The 23,138-nt window shown below is 46.2% G+C and overlaps 1 protein-coding gene across 1 annotated transcript in view; it reads left to right on the top strand.

The window, feature by feature from the left end:
- Positions 1-22,805, top strand: part of CACNG3 (calcium voltage-gated channel auxiliary subunit gamma 3) — a 90,554-nt gene extending 67,749 nt beyond the window's left edge. Inside the window, exons 2-4 of the mRNA XM_036991956.2 lie at positions 12,417-12,500; positions 17,265-17,405; positions 21,750-22,805. Coding sequence (XP_036847851.1) covers positions 12,417-12,500; positions 17,265-17,405; positions 21,750-22,261 — 737 coding nt within the window. The 3' untranslated portion in view covers positions 22,262-22,805. The remainder of the gene's footprint in view (positions 1-12,416; positions 12,501-17,264; positions 17,406-21,749) is intronic.
- The last annotated feature ends 333 nt before the right edge of the window (positions 22,806-23,138 follow it).

Raw genomic sequence — 23,138 nt, 5'->3', positions numbered from 1 at the left:
AGAGCCATGTTTGGGAACAACGCCAGAGAACACTAACACCAGTGAATGTGAAGGCCAGTCCAAGCAACAGGCCTGCTCAGGCTCACAGCTGGGAACAGGGACTCAGGGCTGCCTGTTGTTCCCTCCTTGGAGACCTCAAACAAGTGTCACATGGCCTCAACCTCAGATCTTGTAGGAGAGAATCGCTCTCCACAATCCCTCCAAACCTCCAACCCCACCTTGTCTACCCTCCAGCCGACGGCTCAAGTGCCCACAGAGGCCAAGTCCTTTGTGCAGGTGACAATGCCACGTGTCCACTTGGCTACAGACTCTGGTGCACACTAGGATCCTGGCAGTGCCCACTGAGGGGCACAGGTCCTCAGGGCCAACCAACTCAGGGCATCACAGTTTGATATTTTTAGCAAGGGCCCAGCTGATTCTTATGCATGAGAGGTTCAAATGTTTGCAGGCACCTCTGAAGGAGAGATGTCCCCACCTGAAAGTGGCACACAGGCAGGGGCCACACCCACAGCCATCTCCGTGCTGTGGAATCAGAGTGAGCTCTCGACTAGTGTCAAAGCCTGCCAAGGCAGGACTAAACGGACTTTCAGAAGCACCAAAATGATTAGGGTGACCTCCCCATCCTCACAGATAACCCAACATTAGCGTAAGAGTCGTAAGCTATTAAACAGGATCAACACACCTCTAATTTTTTTCCATGCTATTTTGATGCTCCTTTGTAAAAATCAAATACCAATGTACAGTTCTCCTTCTTTCTTGCTCTGTACCCCTGCTTTTCTGGGACCCCAAACACATGTTTTTTTCTGCCTAACTGGTGAAACCTACACCAGTGTCTATAAAGTTCAAGGTGCTGTGTTGGGTGCCAGGCTGCCCAGGGGAACTAGAACACAGAAGTGGGCTAGAACTGCCATCTTGCTTGGATGGGCAGGGCCCTGGGAATGGCTAGGACCTGGGCTTGGGGCTAGGCTGGTGTTCAAGTTGGATCTGCAATTAACCAAATAATGAAGGACCAGGGAAGCATTTTACACCAAGCCTGCCCAATGGACAGATCAAGCAAAGTGCCCAACACCAGGCTATTCAGACATAAAACGGCCCTATTCCCTGGGTGCAAAGGACAGGTAGCACCCATGCATGATCCCTGCCACCTAGCTAGATTTCCCTTACTTGGTTTCAAGGCAGGACACTCTCCGCTGGGCGTCTGTCTCTGATGAACGTGTCTGGGCTCTGGCTGAACTGCCAGTCTGCTCCCATCACCAGCTACTTCTTCAAAGGGCTTGCAAGGACTTTCCACACTTCCTCTGGAGATGCACTTCCATTCCTGCACCTCTGCAAGCCCCTAGCACCCAATGAGATCTTCTAAAATCATAAATCAGACCGTGTTTCTCACATGCTTAAAGCCCTCCAAAAACGTGGACCACACTCTCTTCCAGCTTCTGACCCTGGCTTGGAAGGCTCCCCACCTGCTCCCTTGGGGTCGAGTCTCACTCCGCATTCCCCATCCCCACTCTGTGCCAGCCACCTGTGTCTCTCTTTGTTCTGGAAACACACTAAGTGTTATCATTCCTCTGAGACTTTGTACTTGTACAGCCCTCTTTCTAGAAAGTTCTATCAAATCTTCTTCTGGGTGGCTTCTACCGGTCACTAAGGTTCTCAGAGAGATCTCCCCTCTCCCCACCAGTCTCCTGATTGTCCCTCCCCTCACCCGTTTCCCTGAATCACTGTCTCTCCAGGGTTATTTTCATGACACTTACCGCTCTCTGAAAGTACCCTTTCCTTTTTACAGAAATTTTGGTTTCATTTATTTATTTGGCTACTGTAGGTCTCTCCCCTCTAGAATATAACAGCCTTGAGATCTGAAACCTAGTCTATTGAGTTCACTGATAAACCTCAAGTGCCCAGAACAGTGTTTAATGCAAAGCCAGCTCCTCCATGGACATCTGTTGAACAAAAGAATGAATCAGGATGTGTGCTAACAGCAATTCAGTAGCATCAAAAGAGGATGTTTATTTCTCCTTAATTTGCTCACTCCTATGGTTTTCTTATTAGAAGCTGTAAGCCATAATTGCCGTACCCCGAGTGCTTTATCTTGCTCAGAGAGACTAGGTTTAGTTCAGGGTCCTCATTATCCAGGAACTCATTATCCAAGCCCCTGCACATGCGAGGTTGCACGGACAAGCAAGCAACCTCTATCTTAATATGAATATGTGCATTAATTAATTGTCTGACCACTTAGAAAACCAGTCCCTGCTCAAACACCCCACCACCACCCGTTCTGCACCCCCACCCCACTTAATACCCTGCAATTCACAGTCTCTGTCTAGCAGCCTCTTCTGATTCCCAGCTCTTGTCAACCTGTGACAATACAATGCAAATAGGGGGAAAAATGATTGCAAAGTGAGATTGCATATCTAGCAAAATATACAGACCTCATGAAATGGATGTCAGGGGTGGTGGCAATCTGCTGGTGTGATTGTGATGTCCAACTGCAGGCAGCCCAGTGCCTGGAGGAAGGACACCAGTTAACAATGGAAGAAGAGAAAATTTGTAGAGAATGGTGGTACAATACGCACATCTAATGATCTGAATGTCAAAGGATTAAGAGAAGCCCTTGAGAAAACGGTGATGCACTGAAAGATTTTTTGCAAAAAGGGCCCACTTTTTTATCTTGCTCTGAAAGTTCAACTTTACCATCCAGCCAGGAAAGGAAAGGATTTCATATTGGACCATCATGCAATTTTTTCAGAAAAATCATGCCCTCCCCCCACCAAAAAAAATCAACATGGCTTACTTTGTTGTTCACCATAGTGCACATTTACAGAATATAAGACAAAATGAACATGAAATACATAATAAACAAATAAATAATAAAGTGAATGATCATCTCATTTTCAGGATGAAGCTGGAAGTACCTCTTTGAACTTCATTATTTATCATGCAATATTTTGTAAGTGGACTTAAACATTTTAAGAGGACCCCACTGAAGGTTGTGGTTCTCAGCCTTAGCTGAGTAGTTAGACTCATCTGGGGAGCTTTGAAAATTCCAGACTCCAAGGCTAATTAAGAAAGAATCTCTGGGGGTGGAGCTGAGCATTGGTATTTTCCCAACCACCTGCCCCCGCCCCCCACCCTGGCGATTCCAGTGTGCAGCCCTTGAGGACCACCATTTTAAGGTATCCTTACCCTCTGTGATAAAACTTTGTTGTAACACCAGGAACCCAGACACTTCTTCAGTCAGAGGGTTACTTTTGATTTCTTAACCCAGCTACTGCCGTGGCATAAACAAACCCGCTGCTTGTTCCTCTTTCCTGATTTCTCAAGGTAAATTCATCACAATGGGGCTCTAACTAAAGACCTGTACGGCTGGGCTTTGAGCTCTGAGACAGACTCTGGGGGCCTGGAATTTGGTCGCACTAGCTGGACTTGTGGCTAACATGGGTGCCAAGCTTTGGGCACTGGATTGGCTGTGTTTCTAGGCTGGACGGGGTTCTGGGTGCTGGCACTGGGCTGGGTGGGCTGGTTAGGAGGGCCCACTCTCAACCGTGAGTGCATGGTAACTACTCAGAAGAATACTACTAGGAGATAATATCTCTTCATTCGGTTGGGTATTCTGCCCCAAGACCATCAGTGTGGGCTGCTCACTGTTGCCAGGAGGCAGGTGTGGAGGGACCCCCCGGAAGACTCTCGAGGGACTCTGCTGATGTCTTCTCCTTCCGTTGGACGAGGAACATCCAGGGAACATCCAGCTCCCCATTCAGGGTCTCCTTTCAGGATTGCGAACTTGGAAAGTTGGGCCTTAGGTGACATTCTCACTCCCCCAGGTCTCTGTGGTGGGGCCCAAGTTTCCTGACTTGAGACCAAAAACACTAAATGCAAAACTGTCTTTCCATGATGCAAAAAAATCTGTCTGGCTCTTGCTCAAACTTGGCATAGCAGGTGGCCTAGGCCTGTTTCCACTGGAGAGTGACAGCTCCTTGGGCCACCTGCCTGGGTGGGCCCTATGTGGGTACACGCACATGTGTGACACCCTGCATACAGGTCTGCACCTGTGTATATTTGCCTAGTGAGGGGGGAAGAAGGCAGACTGCCACCCTCTGCAGCTTCCACTGGCTCCCTCTCCCCCCATGCTCAAAATGGAGACATTAAGAGTTTTTTTAATGTTATCAATTTAAATATATTCCCCTTTTACCTGTCTTCTTGGTGCCCAGCACTGTGTGCATACTATTTAGAGAATTTTGTTAAGAGCTCAGGCTCTGGGATTAGACAGACCTTGGTTTTATGCCTCAGTTTCCCCATCTGGAAAAGTGTTTATTGAATGAACACCCATTTATGCAGTACTTACCATGTGCTAAGCATCGCTCTAATGCACTTGAGAAATATTAATTCTTCTAATCCTCTTAAAAGCCCCATGAGCTAGATACTAGTATAATTCTCAGTTTACAGATGCAGAAACTGAGGCACTTCTAAGTCAGGTACCTTGCAGCTCATGCCAATGTACATCCAGCACTGAAACCCAGGCAGTTTCGTTCCAGAACCCGTACTCCTCACCCACCCCCATGGCCAGTCTTAGTGCCTGCTTCTTGCAGTCATGAGGAACACCCAAAGATCCCTGATCCCAGTGCCTGGCATAGAGTACATCTAATTAAATAACAGATAACATAAGTATGTCTTTGAAAACTCCCAACAATCTGCAGATCACCAACATGTCACAGATGAGGAGATCAAGGCTCAGGAGAACAAATAATTCACCCAAGATCACACACCTAGTAAGTGATGCAGCAGAGATTTGAACTCAGGCCTGAGGGCTCCAAAGGTCTGTTCCTACCACTACACTACAGGACCTCTCTACACATCAAATATGTACCTGCTGATGAAGGGGCAGCCTGTGTTTTCCCCAGATTGCAAGAATTTGGCTTGTTTGTAAAAATTCACAGCAAGATGGACTCATCCATACTCCATGACTGTCGGTGGCCATTTCCTACCATCAGGCAGGGAGCCCACATTGCTGGAATCTGAAAGGAAATCCTCAGCATGGAGTCTGAGCCAAGGAACTTGGAAATACTTTTCCTGGAAATAGGTGACAAGGGCTTTCCAAATTAAAAACACAACTCCCATCTTCCAGACTCCTGCCCCACCCCTGCTGCCTCCCTTACGTGTCTGGAAGCCACTCAAGACTAGGTAGGTCCTTTAGGGTGGTCCAACCCTAAGGAAAAGATGGCATTGACTTTGGTCCTTTAGCAACCCATCTTCCTGGATTTTCCAGAAACACCCCAGGCTGCCCAGGCCCCTGTCGCTAGGGGGCAGCTGATGCACCTGGTTAATCTCATAACTGGCTCTTTCGCCCACCAGGCTCCCTTCTGTCGCCCATGTTAACCCAGTTCCTCCCCACCTCAGTCTGCACTTGTGGCTCCCTCTGCCTGGAAAGCCCTTTCCCTAGACCTTCACATAACCAGCTCCTTCTCCTCATTCAGGTCCAAACTGATGTCCCCCAGACCACCCTACCCCTACCTGCCCACCATCTGCCCCACCTGGTGCATCGTCACCACGAGTTATCCTGTTATGTTCCCTTCAAAGCACAGTTACCTTATTCATTTATTACTAGGCTTCCGACTCCCTCCCCAGTGAGAACATAAGTTCTAAGGACCAGAATCTTCTCTGTCTTGGATACTAGTAAGTTCCTAGGACTTAAAAACAGCTCCGGTCCACTGTGCGTATTTGATATTCAGAGCCCAATTCTCATACCTGCCCCCGTCGGGGCTCCCAGGACCTCATCACCCCGCACCTGTAGCCACTGGCTCTGTGCCCCAGACCAACCACCACGAGCCTCTAAACACCCTGAACGCCTCTGAGTCCCTACTGAGTGTCCCCTCACCTCCTCCTCTCTGCCTGAAGCAGCACACCTCTCTTGCTCCGATTAACTTTTAATTAACCTTCAGAGCTCAGCATAGACATGATTTCATTCAACGTTTGGTTAACAAAAATCACTCTGCTAAGCCATCAGGCAAGAGATTTTTTGGTGATGAGGGAAGAGCTTTCACTTTTAATCTTATGCCTTTCTATGTATGTGGTTTGAATTTTCTAACTATGTACATATCCTCATTCAATTTAACAGGGATTTTCTGAATACAGGATAATGGACTGCTGTTTATTTTCTTTGTAATGTTTCTCAGCTTTGAAGAAACATCCTAATAAATGTTAATTTTAAATGTCAGTACCACAATGACTTAATTACTACAGCTTTATTGTGTGGTTTAGTATCTTGTAAGGAGACACCTTTCATTTATTTTAATTTTTTTTCTGGCAAATTGCCTTCAGCTTTCCAAATAGACTATTCTATCACCCGGGGTGGGGGGGAAATGAAGATTTTTATCCTCTTTTTTTTTTCCTATTGCTTATAACTCTTAATTCTAATTTTTTTACCTTGCACTAGAGCTTATAGAACCATGGTAAATAATAGAGGCAATGGTGGTATTCTTATCTCATTCATGATTTTATGAGATTATTTCTAAGGGTTGACCTTTAAGAAAGATCTTGCCCTCCCTCCTATAAAAGAAATATTCCTCCATCATCTGAGTGGGACATGAGCCATTAGCACCATCTTCTCTACCCAGGATGACGCTGGTGTCACCACCAAGCCAGTCTCTGCAATGACACTTCAACACTGCAGGACATCTCTCCTGGTTCTGTCTTGCATTCCAAACCTCTTTCTGAGGTCCTGGGGTCTGTGGATTCTCTCCTACCTGCCCTACCCTCGGTTCCCATTCCCTGTCCCCTATAACCACTGGGTCTGTTCCTCCTCCTGGTTTACCACGGTCCTCGTTTCTGCTTCTCCCTGCCCCAGGACCTTAGCTTCAGCTGTGCTAGGACAGTGCTCCTCTTTGTATCCTGACTTCACCCTTCCGGGATATGCATTCACCGTCACTCTTGGTCCCATCCTGTGCAGTTCATGGGCAAGTCCAACACCACCCTGTTTTCCTTAGATTTATTGATATGGGAAAATACCCATGAGAAAATGTAAGTAAGCAGAAGAGCAGCATGATCCCAATTTTATAAAACCATTTGTGCGTGAAAGCATGGGGAAAAAGCCTGGAAGGAAAGCTACAGAAATGCTAACTAGCAGTTATTTCTGGGAGCTAGCAATAGGCTGCTTATATGAATAGCCAAGTTCACTTTTTGATGAGTGTCTGACTTATGATGCCAGCAACCTCATTGTCAGTGTGGAGCCTTCCTCAGGGAATTTCTTAATTCCCTTTCCTTTTATATTGCTTCTTTAAATCTCACCATGGCACCAATGTGTCTCCTCTGGTCCTAAAATACCTACCAAAACCAATGGTAGTAACAGCTATAATTCATTGAGTTCTTACTATGTGCCAAGAACTGTACTGAGGGCTTTACACCATTGCCTGATTGAAAGAGCATGTGTAAAGAGCTGAGAAAAATGACCGGTACTATACTTACTACTACGGTCTCAGCTAATTCTCAGGACAGCTCCACTAAGTTATTATTATCACCTTCATTCCGTAGAAGATACTGAAGTTTGGAGAGGTAATTCACTATATAGGTACCTCAAGTGACAAATGGCCTGGTGTGGACTTTGGCTAACTGGAGAGCTTGTACCCCATCTAAAGGGAGCTACCAATATCCAGCTGCAAGGGTTTGTTTTCACAAGGAAATGTGGGAAAGAGCTCCCCATTTTTGAAAGAAGCTCTAAATCAGGCTCTTCTGTGACATATCCTTAATTGCAGCAACATATTTAATTTTTTTAAGTGCAACAAAATGTGCACGAAAATACTGCAAGTATAAAAACATTCCACAACTGAGATTTGCCCTAGAGGCCTGACACTTTCTGCTTTAGAAGCACCAACCTGGATTATGTCCTCCAGCCCCAGGAAGACCTCACATAATTTGTGCTGCCTCACAGCACAGAAGTCTTTAGACCAGGGATCAGCAAAACCTTCCTCACCCAGATGGTAAATATTTTTGGCTTTGCCATCTCTGCCATGCCTACTCAGCTCTGCCATGAGAGCACGGGAGCCATAAACAAATGAGCATGGTTGTGTTTCAATGCGATTTTATTTACAGACACTGAAACTTGAATTTCATTTCTTTTTTTACATGTCATGGAACAGTATTCTTTTGGTTTTTCTCCAGCCATCTAAATATGCAAAAACCATTTTCAGCTGATGGGATGTACAAAACCAGGTGGTGGGCTGCTTTAGACCATTAAAAACTGGTGGCTGTTTCTCCAGGAGCTGCTGGTGTTTGCTGGTCCTACGTCTTAGCTTCAAGCTTCCGTAAGTCACCTTGGGTGAGGCCCATTTCACAGGCAGATGCAGGCCGTGTACTGTCCCTTTTTCCCACATGGTTCAGACTGGTCTGTTTAAGCAATGTTCAAATTTCATCTTCAGCTGAACCTCTGTTCCTATAAAGTCTTTTTTTTTTAATTTTGATATCATTAATCTACAATTACATGAGGAACATTATGTTTACTAGACTCTCCCCATCACCAAGTCCCCCCACATACCCTATTGCAGTCACTGTCCATCAGCATAGTAAAATGCTGTAGAATCACTACTTGTCTTCTCTGTATTGTACAGCCCTCCCCAACCCCCCCATTATGTCTGCTAATCATAATGCCCCCTTTTTCCCCCTTATCCCTCCCTTCCCACCCATCCTTCCCAGTCCCTTTCCCTTTGGTAACTGTTAGTCCATTCTTGGGTTCTGTGAGTCTGCTGCCATTTTGTTCCTTCAGTTTTTCGCTTTGTTCTTATAATCCACAGATGAGTGAAATGATTTGGTACTTGTCTTTTTCTGCCTGGCTTATTTCACTGAGCATAATACCCTCTAGCTCCATCCATGTTGTTGCAAATGGTAGGATTTGTTTTCTTCTTAAGGCTGAATAAATATTCCATTGTGTATATGTACCACATCTTCTTTATCCATTCATCTACTGATGGACACTTAGGTTGCTTCCATTTCTTGGCTATTGTAAATAGTGCTGCAATAAACATAGGGGTGCATATGTCTTTTTCAAACTGGACTGCTGCATTCTTAGGGTAAATTCCTACGAGTGGAATTCCTGGGTCAAATGGTATTTCTATTTTGAGTTTTTTGAGGAACCTCCATACTGCTTTCCACAATGGTTGAACTAATTTACATTCCCACCAGCAGTGTAGGAGGGTTCCCCTTTCTCCACATCCTCACTAACATTTGTTGCTGTCTTTTGGATGGTGGCAATCCTTACTGGTATGAGGTGATATCTCATTGTGGTTTTAATTTGCATTTCTCTGATGACTAGCGATGTGGCACATCTTTTCATGTGTCTGTTGGCCATCTGAATTTCTTCTTTGGAGAACTGTCTCTTCAGCTCCTTTGACCATTTTTTAATTGGATTATTTGCTTTTTTGTTTGTTGAGGTGTGTGAGCTCTTTATATATTTTGGATGTCAACCCTTTATCAGATCTGTCATTTATGAATATATTCTCCCATACTGTAGGATGCCTTTTCTATTGATGGTGTCCCTTGTTGTACAGAAGCTTTTCAGCTTGATATAGTCCCACTTGTTCATTTTTCCCTTTGTTTCCCTTGCCTGGGGAGATATGTTCATGAAGAAGTTGCTCATGTTTATGTCCAAGAGATTTTTGCCTATGTTTTTTTCTAAGAGTTGTATGATTTCATGACTTACATTCAGGTCTTTGATCCATTTTGAATTTACTTTTGTGTATGGTGTTAAACAATGATCCAGTTTCATTCTCTTATGTGTAGCTGTCCAGTTTTGCCAATACCAGCTGTTGAAGAGGCTGTCATTTCCCCATTGTGTGTCCATGGCTCCTTTATCGTATATTAATTGACCATATATGTTTGGGTTAATATCTGGACTCTCTATTCTGTTCCACTGGTCTGTGGGTCTGTTCTTGTACCAGTACCAAATTGTCTTGATTACTGTGGCTTTGTAGCTTTAAGTTTGGAAGCAAGATTCCCTCTGCTTGATTCTTCCTTCTCAGGATTGCTTTGGCTATTCGGGGTTAAAATATTTTATGGAGTTTGTCAGATAAGAGGTGGTCCCACAACCACTGCCCCTGCCCTGCTCAGCAGCCCCTGACATCTATCATGGAAAAAATATGATTGATGGAAAAAAAACACTGGTCCATTTCATTGCCACACTCAATAGCAGCAGATGGACCACAAAATTACCATAAAGCCACCTGGCAAAGGGCTTTGCTTACTAGTTTAAAATGAGTTGAAGAGCAGTCAATTCACAACCGCAGTTGGAACCTTGGCTTGGATCAGCCAGACTTCCACTTGAATGTGCCACTTATAGCTGTGTCTTTGGAGAAACCACTAACTTCACTAAGCCTCGGTTTCCTCATCTGTAGAATAAGGATCTTAATACCAGGTGTCTCATATGTCTGTTCTGAAAGGTAAACAGGATGAAACATGCAAAGTGCTTAGAATGACTGTTGTTATACAGTAAGTGCTCACTGTGTGTGACTTACTATGATTTATTATCCAGAGAACTGGAAGGGGCTGGGGCTTAAAAACAAACAGGCATATGGGAATGAAACTCTAAGATCTAAAAGAGAAAAATGCAGAATTTTTTTTAATATCACAGAAGAAGGTATGAGCTTGTCTTTCTTCTAAGAATGTCCTTGAGTTGGCAGGTCTACTGTCGAGAATCCCCCTTCTTGGTTCTAAGTCCCTTATTTGCCTGGTGAGCAGACACTCAAAACCAAAGGGATGCTGTATGTATTTTGCATCACATTTATCATAAAATGTCTCTGGCCTGGAGTCTACTTAGAGTAGGGGTTAAACATATGGCATTCTTGTTATAAGACGATCACAGACATAATACTTAAAGTTACCATTCATAATGTAATGGTGAAAGCCACAGGCTGAAGCCTGGATTCAGATCTTGATTCCTCTTCAGCTGTGACAGTGACATCTTGATTTCCTCTGTGATCCTGGGTTGCCTCATTATCAAATGTCAGTATTAATAGCTCCTACCTCCTAGGGTGGTAGACAAGAGTAAATAAGAGGAGTAATATATGGTTTTAGCTCTGTGCCTGGTCAACTGGAAGCACTAAAAAGTGTTGGCCCTTATTATGATGTGCCGAGAGCTTTGCAAAAATGATCTCATTTTTGGTACACCACCTTATTTAATTTTTACAGTTGCTGCTCTGCAATACAAAGCCAGCTCTGTGTGATCCCAAACCTTGTCCACTGCCCGTGACACCACCCAGCCCCTCACCTCTGCACTGTCTTCAAAGGCAGGAATGAGAACCATAATGCACAATTTCATGTGTTGTGATGAGAAGTTCTGAATTTGCTTGTCATTTATAAGACCTATGTAAGAGTTGGCAGAGCTGTTAGCTGCCCCAGAGGTAGTTAATTGGCTAGTTAACAAACACCCACAAGTTAAGTTGAACCGATATTGAAGAAAGAAAAGGAAAGAAAATACTGACAGCTTCCCCAACATGTACAAGGGCAATTCTATGTCTCCTGAAAGGGTGAGCAACACAGCAGAGCACAGCAAGCTGTCATCTAGGTGAAGGGAGAGGGAAGCGGACGGTCTTGTGTCAAATAAGAGCATTATTAGGGGGAGTGGGCGATACTGAATCTATACCTGGAATCACGCCTAGGACTCAGCACATCTTGATTGGAATTCTGGCTCTACTACTTACCCATGTGAGCTCCAGAAAAATTCTTAAACCCAGTTTCCTCATCTGTAAAATGGATAATTAATATATAGTTGACCCTTGAACAACACAGGAGTTAGGGGCGCTGACCCCCCAGTGCAGTCAAAAATCCATGTACAACTTTTGACTCCCTGAAATCTTTACTATTAAGTTGGCCGGAAGCCTTACAGGTAATATAAACTGCCAAATAACACATATTTTATATATGTATGATATACAGTTTTCTTACAATAAAGTAAGCTAAAAGAAAAGAAAAATTTTTTTTCAAATGGTCACACATCTCAAGAAAAAACTTTCAATATATTTGTTGAAAAAAATCCTTATATAAGTAGACCTAGTCAGTTCATATCTTAGTTGTTCAAGGCTCAACTGTACGTAAGTTCTATTTCCTTTTCCCTTTTCCCCCTCACTAATTTGTGGGGTGTGGGGGGAGTGGGAAGATAAGATAAAACAGGCCTCATAATGAACGCTTATGCTTCATAGCTCTTTGACCTTCTAAGTAGATCCCAACATCATGCAAAATCTAGGAAGCAGAAGTTTTCCATCTTTTACGAGTATTTCCTCTACTGGTCTCCTTTTGGTGTCCTAGGAAAGATGCTGATGGACCAACACAAGCACATCCTGGGAAGGACTTCACCACAGGGGTGAGGACCCAGGCTGGGCCCCAGGGGCTCTGGCTGCCCCACCCCCAACCCTAGTTCAGGACCGTGTTTGTTTCCACAGGGGCTTTCCGAGGTGTGTGCAAGAAAATCGATCACTTCCCAGAGGACGCTGACTATGAACAGGACACAGCTGAGTATCTTCTGCGTAAGTTCCCTGCTTTTCAGGTCCCCCAGGAGGCCTGGAGGGATGCCCTGTGGTCCCCCAGCTGCCTCTGAGTTTGGGGCTCCTCAATACCCACCCTTAGAAATAGATAATTTTAGGGAAACTTTGCTACTAGACAGAGTCATTCAAGTGCTTCTGATATCTAAGTCTCCTTAGTTTCAATGAACTAGAAATAGAAGAGAAAAAAAAAGGTGAGTCAAAAACTGAAGGGTTCTTTCTAGTCTGCTTAAAAGAAAATCCAAGGAATTTTCCTCAACTTGAATTCAAGCTTTCACCTTCCCCAGGGAGCTGCGTTGAGGTGCTAATAGTCAAAGTGCTAATGGGTGAAGTGCTAATGGGTGAGGTGCTAATGGGCAAGGTCCTGGCGGCAAGTCCTGAGAGAATGCATGAAAACCAAAATTCCCCTCTCTTGAGTTTCTATCCTATCAGGCAGGGCCAGTGTTTCCCTACAATTGCCCCAAGGTCAATACCCTGGATATGACCTGAGACTGTCCTAAATACCTCATGTGAGAGGCAGTGGGGCTCAGGGACTTAGAGCAAGGACTCTGGATCCTGGCTGCTAAGGCCTTATACCCCAGTCTGACCCCTTGCTAGCCTGACTAGACCCAGGCCAAGTTGCTTTACCACTCCATCTCATGGCTTTCTTTATCTAGTAAGAAATGGGGATCATAATGTCATCTATCTACAGGTTTATGAAAATAAAATAAGCTAATACCATTACCCTTAGACCAGGGACCAACATGCAGTCATGAGGCAAAACGTGCTAGCTCTTTTTTGTTGTATGGATGAGCAATAGCAAAGTCCACCCGCAGACACTGGCCTGGCATTGATCCAGCCACAGACAGAACCTGGGATTTACTATAATTTAAGTGTAACCTCAACAAGAACATGTGTCAAGTTCACTCAAAAGAAAAATTCTAAGGCATTGATTAATTTACTATTAGGGTATGTTAAACATTAAGGTATTTTTTTAAACTGCTATTATATATAAAAACTTCAAGAAAGTGTCCTATTCAGATTATGTTCATAACTAATAGCTCAAGAAAGGTGTTTTAAAAATATACAAGCCTTTAACCATGTAACAATGTAAGTGGTGTAGTGGTCAGTTGGAAAGCAGCAGTCATTTTAAAGCTAATTTTTAAGATGTAAACGTATCATTTCTTTATTTTCAGTCCTAATCCACCTACTAGGATTTATCCAAATGCCTGCCAGGATTTATACAGCAGCTCAGAAAGATTTGGTGTTGGGAATAAAGGCCACAGAAAGAGATACAGCTTGACCAAAGTTTGGGGATGACATAGATTTACTTGGACCTCGTCAAAAGAAAATGCCCTTAAAGTCATCACCAGTGGGGTTTCACTAAAGTGTTATAGTTTTTCTTTCCCACTTTGATGAAACATTGTGAAGTTTGTCTTGTGGGAAAGTAAACAGGACTGTGGCTTCTATTTCACAACATGCAAACTGCTTTTAAGTTTTTCAGAGAGGTTGATTCCTCTTCCAACAAAATATTTTTCTTCCTTCTGGGATAGTGGGCCTCCTCACCCCCATCCTGCAGTCCACCTATGCTCCATCATTAGCCACAGAACCAGGCTAAGGTTAAGGAGGGGCCTTAATGAGCATGTGAATTTTCTGCAGGGGATTTTGGAATCCCAGGCCCAACCACACGGGGTCCGGGCACGTTCCTGCAGGGTCCTCCAGGCCCAACCAGTTCCTGTCTTGACGACACCATAGCAGGATTAGAATTCTGCACATTGATTCCCCTACTTTTCCTCTTTCTCCTGTGCTATTGGGCTAGGCTACAGCTTAACCCTGTAGCACAGGGTTTAACAGCTCATGAGTCCTGTGGCCTGGACTCTTTACCATTTTGCACTGAACTTGGCCAAGTCCTGCTCAGATGCGCATGGGAGCATTACTCTGGCACCAGCCTCCCACCCCACCCCTAAATCTCAACTTAGCCCCAGATGGTTTGGAGAGGAGAAAGAGGAAAGCAAGACAGTAATACCTTTTTGTTCTGAAGCCACCACATGTCCACTGGGCTAAAATGAGCACAGAGTAGACTTCAGATAGGAGAATGGAAGCTGTGAAAGTTCCAGCTGAGGCAAACCAGAGTTTACACCTGCTCATACCTCATTTGTGGGGTAAAGAAATGGGCCTGGCCACCAATTGGCTGCCACGCAGTTACTGTACCACCTGGGAAACAGTCACATTTCAAATGTGCACTTTTATAACCAACAGAAATCAGTAGTTTCAAATGTTCAGTTAATTTCTTTCAGGCATAATCATACTTTAATCATACTTTGAAATAAAAAAATAACTATTGTCTTTTAATCAATTGAACTCATCAATTGAATATTCAAGCAAATATACACACAAATGATTGCCTTAAAGGTTTGTTCCCAGGTTCCTAAAGGATGCTGGAAACCACTGGAGACAGACTCACTCCTCATATCTTAGGGGCCCAAGGCCAAGGGTCCAAATGGACCATAGGTCATATGTGCAAATATTTAGAAGTTATAAATGAGCTACACCACCACTGGGCTCAAGTCCCAGGACCCCAGAGCCAACTCCCCGGGGATCTTCAACCCAGAGGCTTAAGTCAGCAGGGAGGCCAGCAAGCCTGCCTCCTACAAACCTGTGTGACAGCAGAGATCCTCAGGCCAGCACAGAGTGGGCCAGAAGCCAGGCCTGTGCCCACGACCCAAGGGCAGTGACTGACAGCCCCGGAACCAGGATAGGGACTGACCTAATCATGCCCCCAGGGGTCAGGGACACAGGATCCCCTCCTCATGACCCACCTCTCCCATCAGGGTTTCTAGGCAGTTTGAATCCCCTCCTCCAACTTCACCACGGAATCAGAGGGGTGGGAGAGATGCTGTTACTGAGCCCCTGCTCTGCTCCGGCCCTGGTGAGCGCCGGGTGACCAGGTGGCTGTCTCTAAGCCAAAGCAAGGAACTCTTTAATTTTCTTCTTCTCATTAAGGGAACTGCACCCCCATGTGCCCTCGGCCCCTCCCCCATAGGCCCCCATTGACTAAATCAGTTACCAAACTTTCAAAAACATTTTCCACGAAATAAAAAAACACCCAGTCACAGCTTTGCGGCTGGAGCATGAACACTGCTGTGCAGAAGCAAATAGAAACGGTGGGAGCCAGATCAGCAGGAAAACGCACCAAGAAAACAAGCTGTAGAACCTTGAACACTGAACCTTCCCATGGCCAAAACGAGCTCTCAGCGCTTCCTGCCATGCCGCCCCCACCGCCACTCCAACACACATGCTGTGTCATCACAAGTGCCACCTTCTCTCATCAGTAAGCACCAGACATGGGAGTCGCTCTCAACTCCTTTCTCGCACTTGCCACTGCCAATTCTGGTGGCTTTACCTTCAAAATCTATCCTGAATCCAACATGTGTCCACCACCTCCAGCCTAGCACCGCAGACCCAGCCACCTCAGCTCAAGTCTGGACCTTGCAGCCTTTCAGCCCTCCAGGGACCCTGGCCTTACAAGTCCCTACACTTGGTTCAGTGCTCTCCTGGCCCCATCTGGAAATGCTTCATAATTTTGGAACAAGAGGTCTTGCATTTTCCTTTTGCACAGGGTCCTTGCAATTTCTGCAGCTGGTCCTGCCTGTCACTCTACAGACCATAAGCCACATGAGGGCAGGGGCCCTGCTGCTTTTGTATACAAAAGAACACATATTGTGATCAACAAGTATACTCTGGCCTGGACAGACCAGGAAATACCTTTATACTGGTTGGGTAACTACTGGGGTGGACCCCTCCCCCAGAATTTAGGGCCTCTCCATGATCCAGCAACTAAAGAGTTAACACAGGGGCCTCCAGGACAATGCTCTAGCTCCACAACCAGCATCTACTTTGAAGGGCAGCCACCTGTGACCTTGTGGATGCTAAACATGTCCCCAAGTACCCAGCACCCAGCATAGCACCTGGCATTTGGCAGATGCACAATTAATATTGTTGAGTGGATAAATCAATTCATTTGTTCATTCAGTGACCACATGAGTATTGAGAGGGTATTGCCAGACTCCATACTGTAGGTGTGTGTCGGGAAAGGTTCTGCCTTATCTGATGGGAGTCCCTGGATCCAGAGCTCGCTACATAATCTGCAGGATCCGGTACAAAATGAAAATCCCAGGCTTCTGCTTCAAAAAGCAGGCAAGAAAGGTTTTTCCTTCCCCTGTGATCTTCCTCTTGCTCTGTCATGGTTCTTCTCTTTGTTATTTAATGTTACCCTCCCCTGGGCACTGGGACACTCAACGAGTGAGTACATACCCTTGCAGGAACCCAGGGCTTGCACACAACTCTGATTCTCCCTGTGTCCATGCCAGCCCCTGCCAGGAGCAAGAGGTGGCAGTGGTCACTGGTTGGGGCAGGCAAGTGGGCAGCTGAGGACCCATCCCAAGGAGAAGGGGAGGGGAAAGGTGATGAGTGATAAGGTCTCACATGAGTTAGGACTCCAAGTCCCCCGTGTAGGCTCTATTGGCCCATCAGACTTCATTTATAAAACACAGTTTCACAGGCCAAATGATTCAGAATTTCAGGACAGAGACTTGAGAGCATTACCACCAAGCACAAGGCCCTGAGTGACCACAGTGGTCTCACACCCATGTTAGATGGGCTCCGTCCTGCTGCCCATGCTGTTTTCTTCTCATGCACCCCGGAGCCTATGGTGGGTGAATCCTGGGGCAGGCTGGGAAGCAGGTGGCACCCTCTCTCCTTTCTCTGCAGGGGCTGTGAGAGCTTCCAGCGTCTTCCCTATCCTCAGTGTCACACTGCTCTTCTTCGGAGGGCTCTGCGTGGCAGCCAGCGAGTTCCACCGCAGCAGACACAATGTCATCCTTAGCGCGGGCATCTTTTTTGTCTCTGCAGGTGAGCAATTGTCCCCAGCCCTGAGATCTTCAGACACCAAACCCAGGACCATGAGACAAAGTAATGCTATTCAGGCTTCCCTCCAGATAAAGAGCAAGGAAATATTCAAGTTGTGTTAAGAATAAGAATCCAAAAACTTTAAATAGAACCAAAGATGCTGACCCTCCAGGGTGGCATGAAGCAAAGAGAAGGAGGAGACAGGATGGCAGAGTCAGTCCACAGAGGAAGAGAGAGAGACTGCTTAATAGGAGAGGGTGTGTATGTGCTTTCACACAGCAGGCAGGAGGCATGTATAGTGTGTTTAACACGACCTAAAAGACTGGTTCAGTGTGTTTTAAAGGGGTCCAACATCCTGTTCACTTGAGCATGTTCATAAACTGCCTCTGGCCCATTGAAATATGTGTTTGCTGGTTTACTGTTCATAGCATTTCGGGTGCTCAAATTTTCATGTTGTTCAAAGTGTCTCCTAGAATTAAGTAAAAACCAGCATCCCCAGATCATCAAGGTGACAAGGAGGAAGGGAGACAGGCTTCAGGGAGGGGTCCCCTTTCCTGCCTTCTCTCTCCTGCCCTCACCTCCATCCTCATCTTCCTGTCTTTCCCTGGGTCTCCCCCTCTCCTCGCCTCTTTACCATCTCCTCCCCTCCCTCTCCTTGATCAATGTAATCTGCATGACATGCTTCAGAAAAGGGCAGAGCAAGGAGCTGGGACAGAGCGGGGCTTCACTCTTTGCACAGGACCCTCCAACTTTGCCCTATAGGCAAAATATTGATTGGGATTGGGAACAAGGGGTAATAGTATAAAATGGTGGATGCTAAGGGCTTCCCCTCCTGACTTTGAATTCTAGCCTACCCCTGTTGGGAATGTTCCCAACTCCGTCTGACTTGGTTTCCTCGACTATAAAATGAGAAATAATCACAGAACCTACTTCACAGGATTGTTGAAAGAAGGCTGGACATAAAAATCACAATATTATTTGCTAGTACTGGAAAGGAGCAGCAATATAGTTCTGGAGTCTTCAGCCACTTCCTGACCCCCTCTGAGACCTTGCCCTCAGGCCTTCCCCACTGGTTCCCCTTCTGTACAATGAGGAGGTTGGACCACTTCGAACTCTTGAGCCTCTGGGAACTGACCCCAGCCACAGATCAAGGAGAAAGCGGCATCCTGTCAGAGGGCCATGTCAGCCCAAGGATGCTGGGCGCCTGGCCACGCTCTGTGTGCACAGATGGTAACAACTGATAAACACAGGGACTTGGGTTGCTTTGAGACACATTTGAGTTGCTGGTGGCCTGTCCAGCTCCTGGGCTCTGACTGACCCAGAGGATGGTTGTTATGCTGACATGACGGTTTCCTGAGCAGAAGATCATTACTTTGTTCCCCAAGGGAATTGTTAGGGAAGAGGGTGCACCAGCAACTTTCTTCTCACAAAGGGGTATTGTGAGAGGCGGCAGGCAGAGTAGACACATGGGGACTGGGCAACATGAGGGGCAGTAGCAGAAGCCCTGAGGGGAAGCCAGCAACTTGGGGTCTATTCCTAGACTGCCTCCCTCTCCAGTCTCCCCAAGGAACCTGAACAGCCTCAGCTATTCCACCAATGAAAGTTTTGGAGGATTCAGTACTGTCTAGGGCTCTTTTTGGCTCAGCTTTTCTAAGGGTCTGTGGTTTCAGGCAAGATATCAACAGCACTTTATGGAGCACCTACTGTGTGCCAGGAACTGTACATAATGCTGAAGAGCACAGGCTCTGAAGCCAGGCTGCCTGGTGCCAATCTTGGCTCAGCTACTTCCCAGTCGTGTAACATTTGGCAAGTCTCTTAACCTGTCTGTGCTTCAGTTTCTTCATCTGAAAGACAGGGATAATCATGACCCTATCTCTTGAGGCTGTAAAGAGGATTTAATGAGTTGATATATGAAAAGTGTATATAACTGCACCCAGCACAGAATTACTGCTGCTATTTTATACGTTGTATCATTTAATTCTCATGCCAACCCAATTCACTCACTCATTCAGTAAGTGTGCACTGCACTCCTGCTGTGGGTCAGGCTATGGGCTGGGACATGAGACCATGGCAATGAACCAAAGTAGCCTAGGTTTGCCCTCAAGGAGCTGATAGCCTGGTGGCTGGGAGAATGAGTGCCCACTTACATCTTGTTCTTCCTAAGCTTCATTCCTGAAATCTAAATCCACTCGTGGCTGAAACAGTCCTGAGTTCAATCCCACCTCTGTGGTTTCCTAGCTGGGTCTACTTGGGAAGTTGCTTATCTTCTCTGCATCTCAGTTTCCTCATCTATAAAAGAGGGGTGACTTTTTTTAAAGTAGGATTGTTGCAACGATTAATTGAGATGGTCCCTGTGCAGTGCCTGGCACATAGTAATTGCCCTCTAAATAAATGGCAGCTCACTTGGCTTCCTGCCTCCTTTAACCTGGTCTGACATCTGAGCCTCTCTTGAAGATTCTTCTTCTTGTTTTTTTTTTTTTGTCTCCATCAAGACTTCCTTTCAGGGCTGCCCAAACTTTGCCACCAAAATTTCTTTGCTGACAGAGGAGAAAGAACACTGGGGAGTCAGGGGGCATCATGAGAAGCTGCCTTCAGTGAGCTGAAAGGTCTTTGAAGTCTGGTTCCCACTTACACTTAAAAATTCATGTGAATTCTGCTCTCTCCTCCTTATTATATTCATGTTCATTTTAATATAAAGAATGTGTCTTCCCTACTAATCTTCAAGCCAAATTGACACTCCAGAACAGGAGGCATTTTTCATCCCGGCTTCCTGCAGCCTGACACAGGGCTGGCGTGTCAAGCCCCATATTAAGAAATAGCTCAGTGATTAGAACTCACTGACTCCCTCCTGTGTGCTGGGCAGTGCCAAGAGGAGGCAGAGCAGAAGTGCACCCTGGCCTGGCCCTTGAGGGGCAAGTCCTAAATGGAGTATGGTCAAAGACCATATTCAAAACACTAATTCCCCTTAAATGCATGTGCATGAGCCAGTCAGAATGGCAGCACTGGGGCAGAGTCAGTAGCCCCTGTTATGCCAAGCTTCAGTCCTTCCATTGCTGCACTATGAGGAGATCTTGAGGAAGAGTATGGGCAATAAAGGAATGGAGAGAGGACTCGGGAGGCCACTGGAAATAGTTATTTACCAACTGATGCTGGGAACTATAATGAGGGACAGCCTCCAGTTAGCACCACCGTAACTCTGGTGGCCAGGAAATGCCAGCTGATGTACCAACCTCCCTGAGTCACTGTTGGTTTCAAGGCCTGGATGAGGCCCTGGAAGCGGAGGAACAAAAGAGGCATTCTGCCTTTAGAACAACTACGTGGGTAAGAGGTCCTCATAGGCCCCTGGCCCTCAGGCTCTATTGTCCTTATCATTCCCCCAGAGAATCAATTCCTCTCTCACTGGGCAGGTATTTTCAGGGCTATTCCATTGGCACTTGAGGGCACTGAGTCTGCAGGCTTTACCTACTGGGGACAACAGCTTCATGCTCCCCATTCCTGATGCTCAAATGACAGCTAATCTAAAGCATTCTCTCATCCTGGGCAGATAGAAAGACTTAGTAAGCCACTGTCCCTTCCTCTCGGGTCCCCCGCCCCTCCAAGACCCATTATACATCCGTGGGGCAGCTACATTTGTGCTCTAAATAAGCACTTCCAAGTCAATATATCCAAATCTCTCCTTTTCTCTAAACCTGTTCTCTCACTGCTGGCTCTTATTTTAGCTCAACATGCCACCAACCTCCCCCTCATCCGAGCTAAAACCCTAGAAGGTCATTCCCGATGCCTTCTCTCTACTCCAGTCAATAGCCTTTCATTGCCTGACTCACCCTTATTCAATGTTCAGGATCCAGCTCGAATGTCCCCTTGTCTTCACAGGGTGATACATCAGTCGTTTTCTCTCCCCTCGCTCCTGGACCATTCTATGTGCGTCTCTGGTAGAGTCCTTACTGCATTTTGCTATAATTGCATCAACAGGTCAGTCTCTCCTGCCAATGGTAAGGGACCTGTATCTTGTTCATTCTACCATCCTCATCACTTAATGGTGAGGATTAAGTTGTGAATGAATGGCTCCTAAGGCAAAATAGATGCCTTCCGAGTTCCACTGCGTTTGCCGTGGGAGTAGGGTATATTCTTTATCTGAACGCACACCACGTGGGATTGAGGAGCAGAACTCATGGCCGGAGAGACAGACCACGCGAGAGGAGCTCAGCAGTTGGATTTCCCAGCCATAGATCCATGCTCCTCTCTCCCTGTTCCCTCTACATTGTCTATAAATACTTCGAGACTAAAAATGACAGTCACCTCTGAGGTTTTTAAAAGATGATGCATTTTTCTTTCCTTGTCTCTTAGGGTTAAGTAACATCATCGGCATCATAGTTTATATATCAGCCAATGCTGGAGATCCCGGGCAGCGTGACTCCAAAAAAAGCTACTCCTACGGCTGGTCCTTTTATTTCGGAGCCTTCTCTTTCATCATCGCAGAAATTGTGGGAGTAGTTGCCGTGCACATCTATATAGAAAAACATCAGCAATTACGTGCCAAATCCCACTCCGAGTTCCTGAAGAAATCTACCTTCGCTCGCCTTCCACCCTACAGGTATAGATTCCGGAGGCGGTCAAGTTCTCGCTCCACGGAGCCCAGATCCCGAGACCTGTCCCCTATCAGCAAAGGCTTCCACACCATCCCTTCCACTGACATCTCAATGTTCACCCTCTCCCGGGACCCCTCAAAGATCACCATGGGGACCCTCCTCAACTCTGACCGGGACCACGCTTTTCTACAGTTCCACAATTCCACACCCAAAGAGTTCAAAGAATCGCTGCATAATAATCCGGCCAACAGGCGCACCACACCCGTCTGAACTGACCTTTGCCCTCTGCCCTCTGCCCCAGCACAGCCTTGAGGGAGGTGGACAGAGGTGTCTCTGAGGTTGCATGGCATGGTCCTCATGATGGTATTATCTTCTACAAAGAACGAAACCAAATGGACTCAGCCCTCTCCCATTCTTTGCCCCTTGACCTACAGGTCCCAAGACCTCCATTCCTCCCCACCTTTTCAAGCCAATCTCATGATGTCCTTTCTCTTTCTGTGTATCTCTGCCAGGTGTTTTCCTTTCTTCCTTCTTTACTGGAAGGACCTCTACCTTGTTCCCTCCCTGGAAGAGGACTTTACTCAAAGTCATGGGTAGTGGCCGCGTGGGGGAAATCCCCGAATCCCCAGGCGTGTGCACAGTGGTCCCCATCACCCACTCACAAGTCCTCAGGACACTGACCGCCCAGGTGGCCCTGAGGGAGGCATTCACCTTACGTGTTAGAGAAACATGGCCAGAAATCAAAGATATCAGAGTCCCGAAGCAGCTAATGTAATAAGCACTCATGTTATTAAAGGTTTTGCCTTGTTGTAACCAACCAAACTGGGGGTGTTTTGTCTCTTCTGGGTACTTCCTGCACCAACTCACCACCCTGCTGTCCAACCGGCTCATCGCTGTATGGGAGGCTGAGGTTTGCTCCTCCACACTTTGCCCACTGAGAAGGGTCCCCCTTCACCTCTTGCAGCCAGCAAGGTGCTCACACCGATATCAGCATTGTGTGAGCCTCACTAACATGTAATTCAAACATTTGGCCCTGGCACCAACAGCTTCAGGACTGCGGGCAAGTCCACCTTACCTTCCAGACAGTCTCTGCACCTATAAAATGGAACATGGTAAGGTATGCTCCTCCGCAGAGTTGTGAGGCATA

Source organism: Manis javanica, chromosome 10 (assembly GCF_040802235.1).
Source record: "Manis javanica isolate MJ-LG chromosome 10, MJ_LKY, whole genome shotgun sequence".
Taxonomy (NCBI): Eukaryota; Metazoa; Chordata; class Mammalia; order Pholidota; family Manidae; genus Manis; species Manis javanica.
The sequence above is the reverse complement of the archived record's forward strand: the minus strand, read 5'-3'. Positions and strand labels throughout refer to the sequence as shown.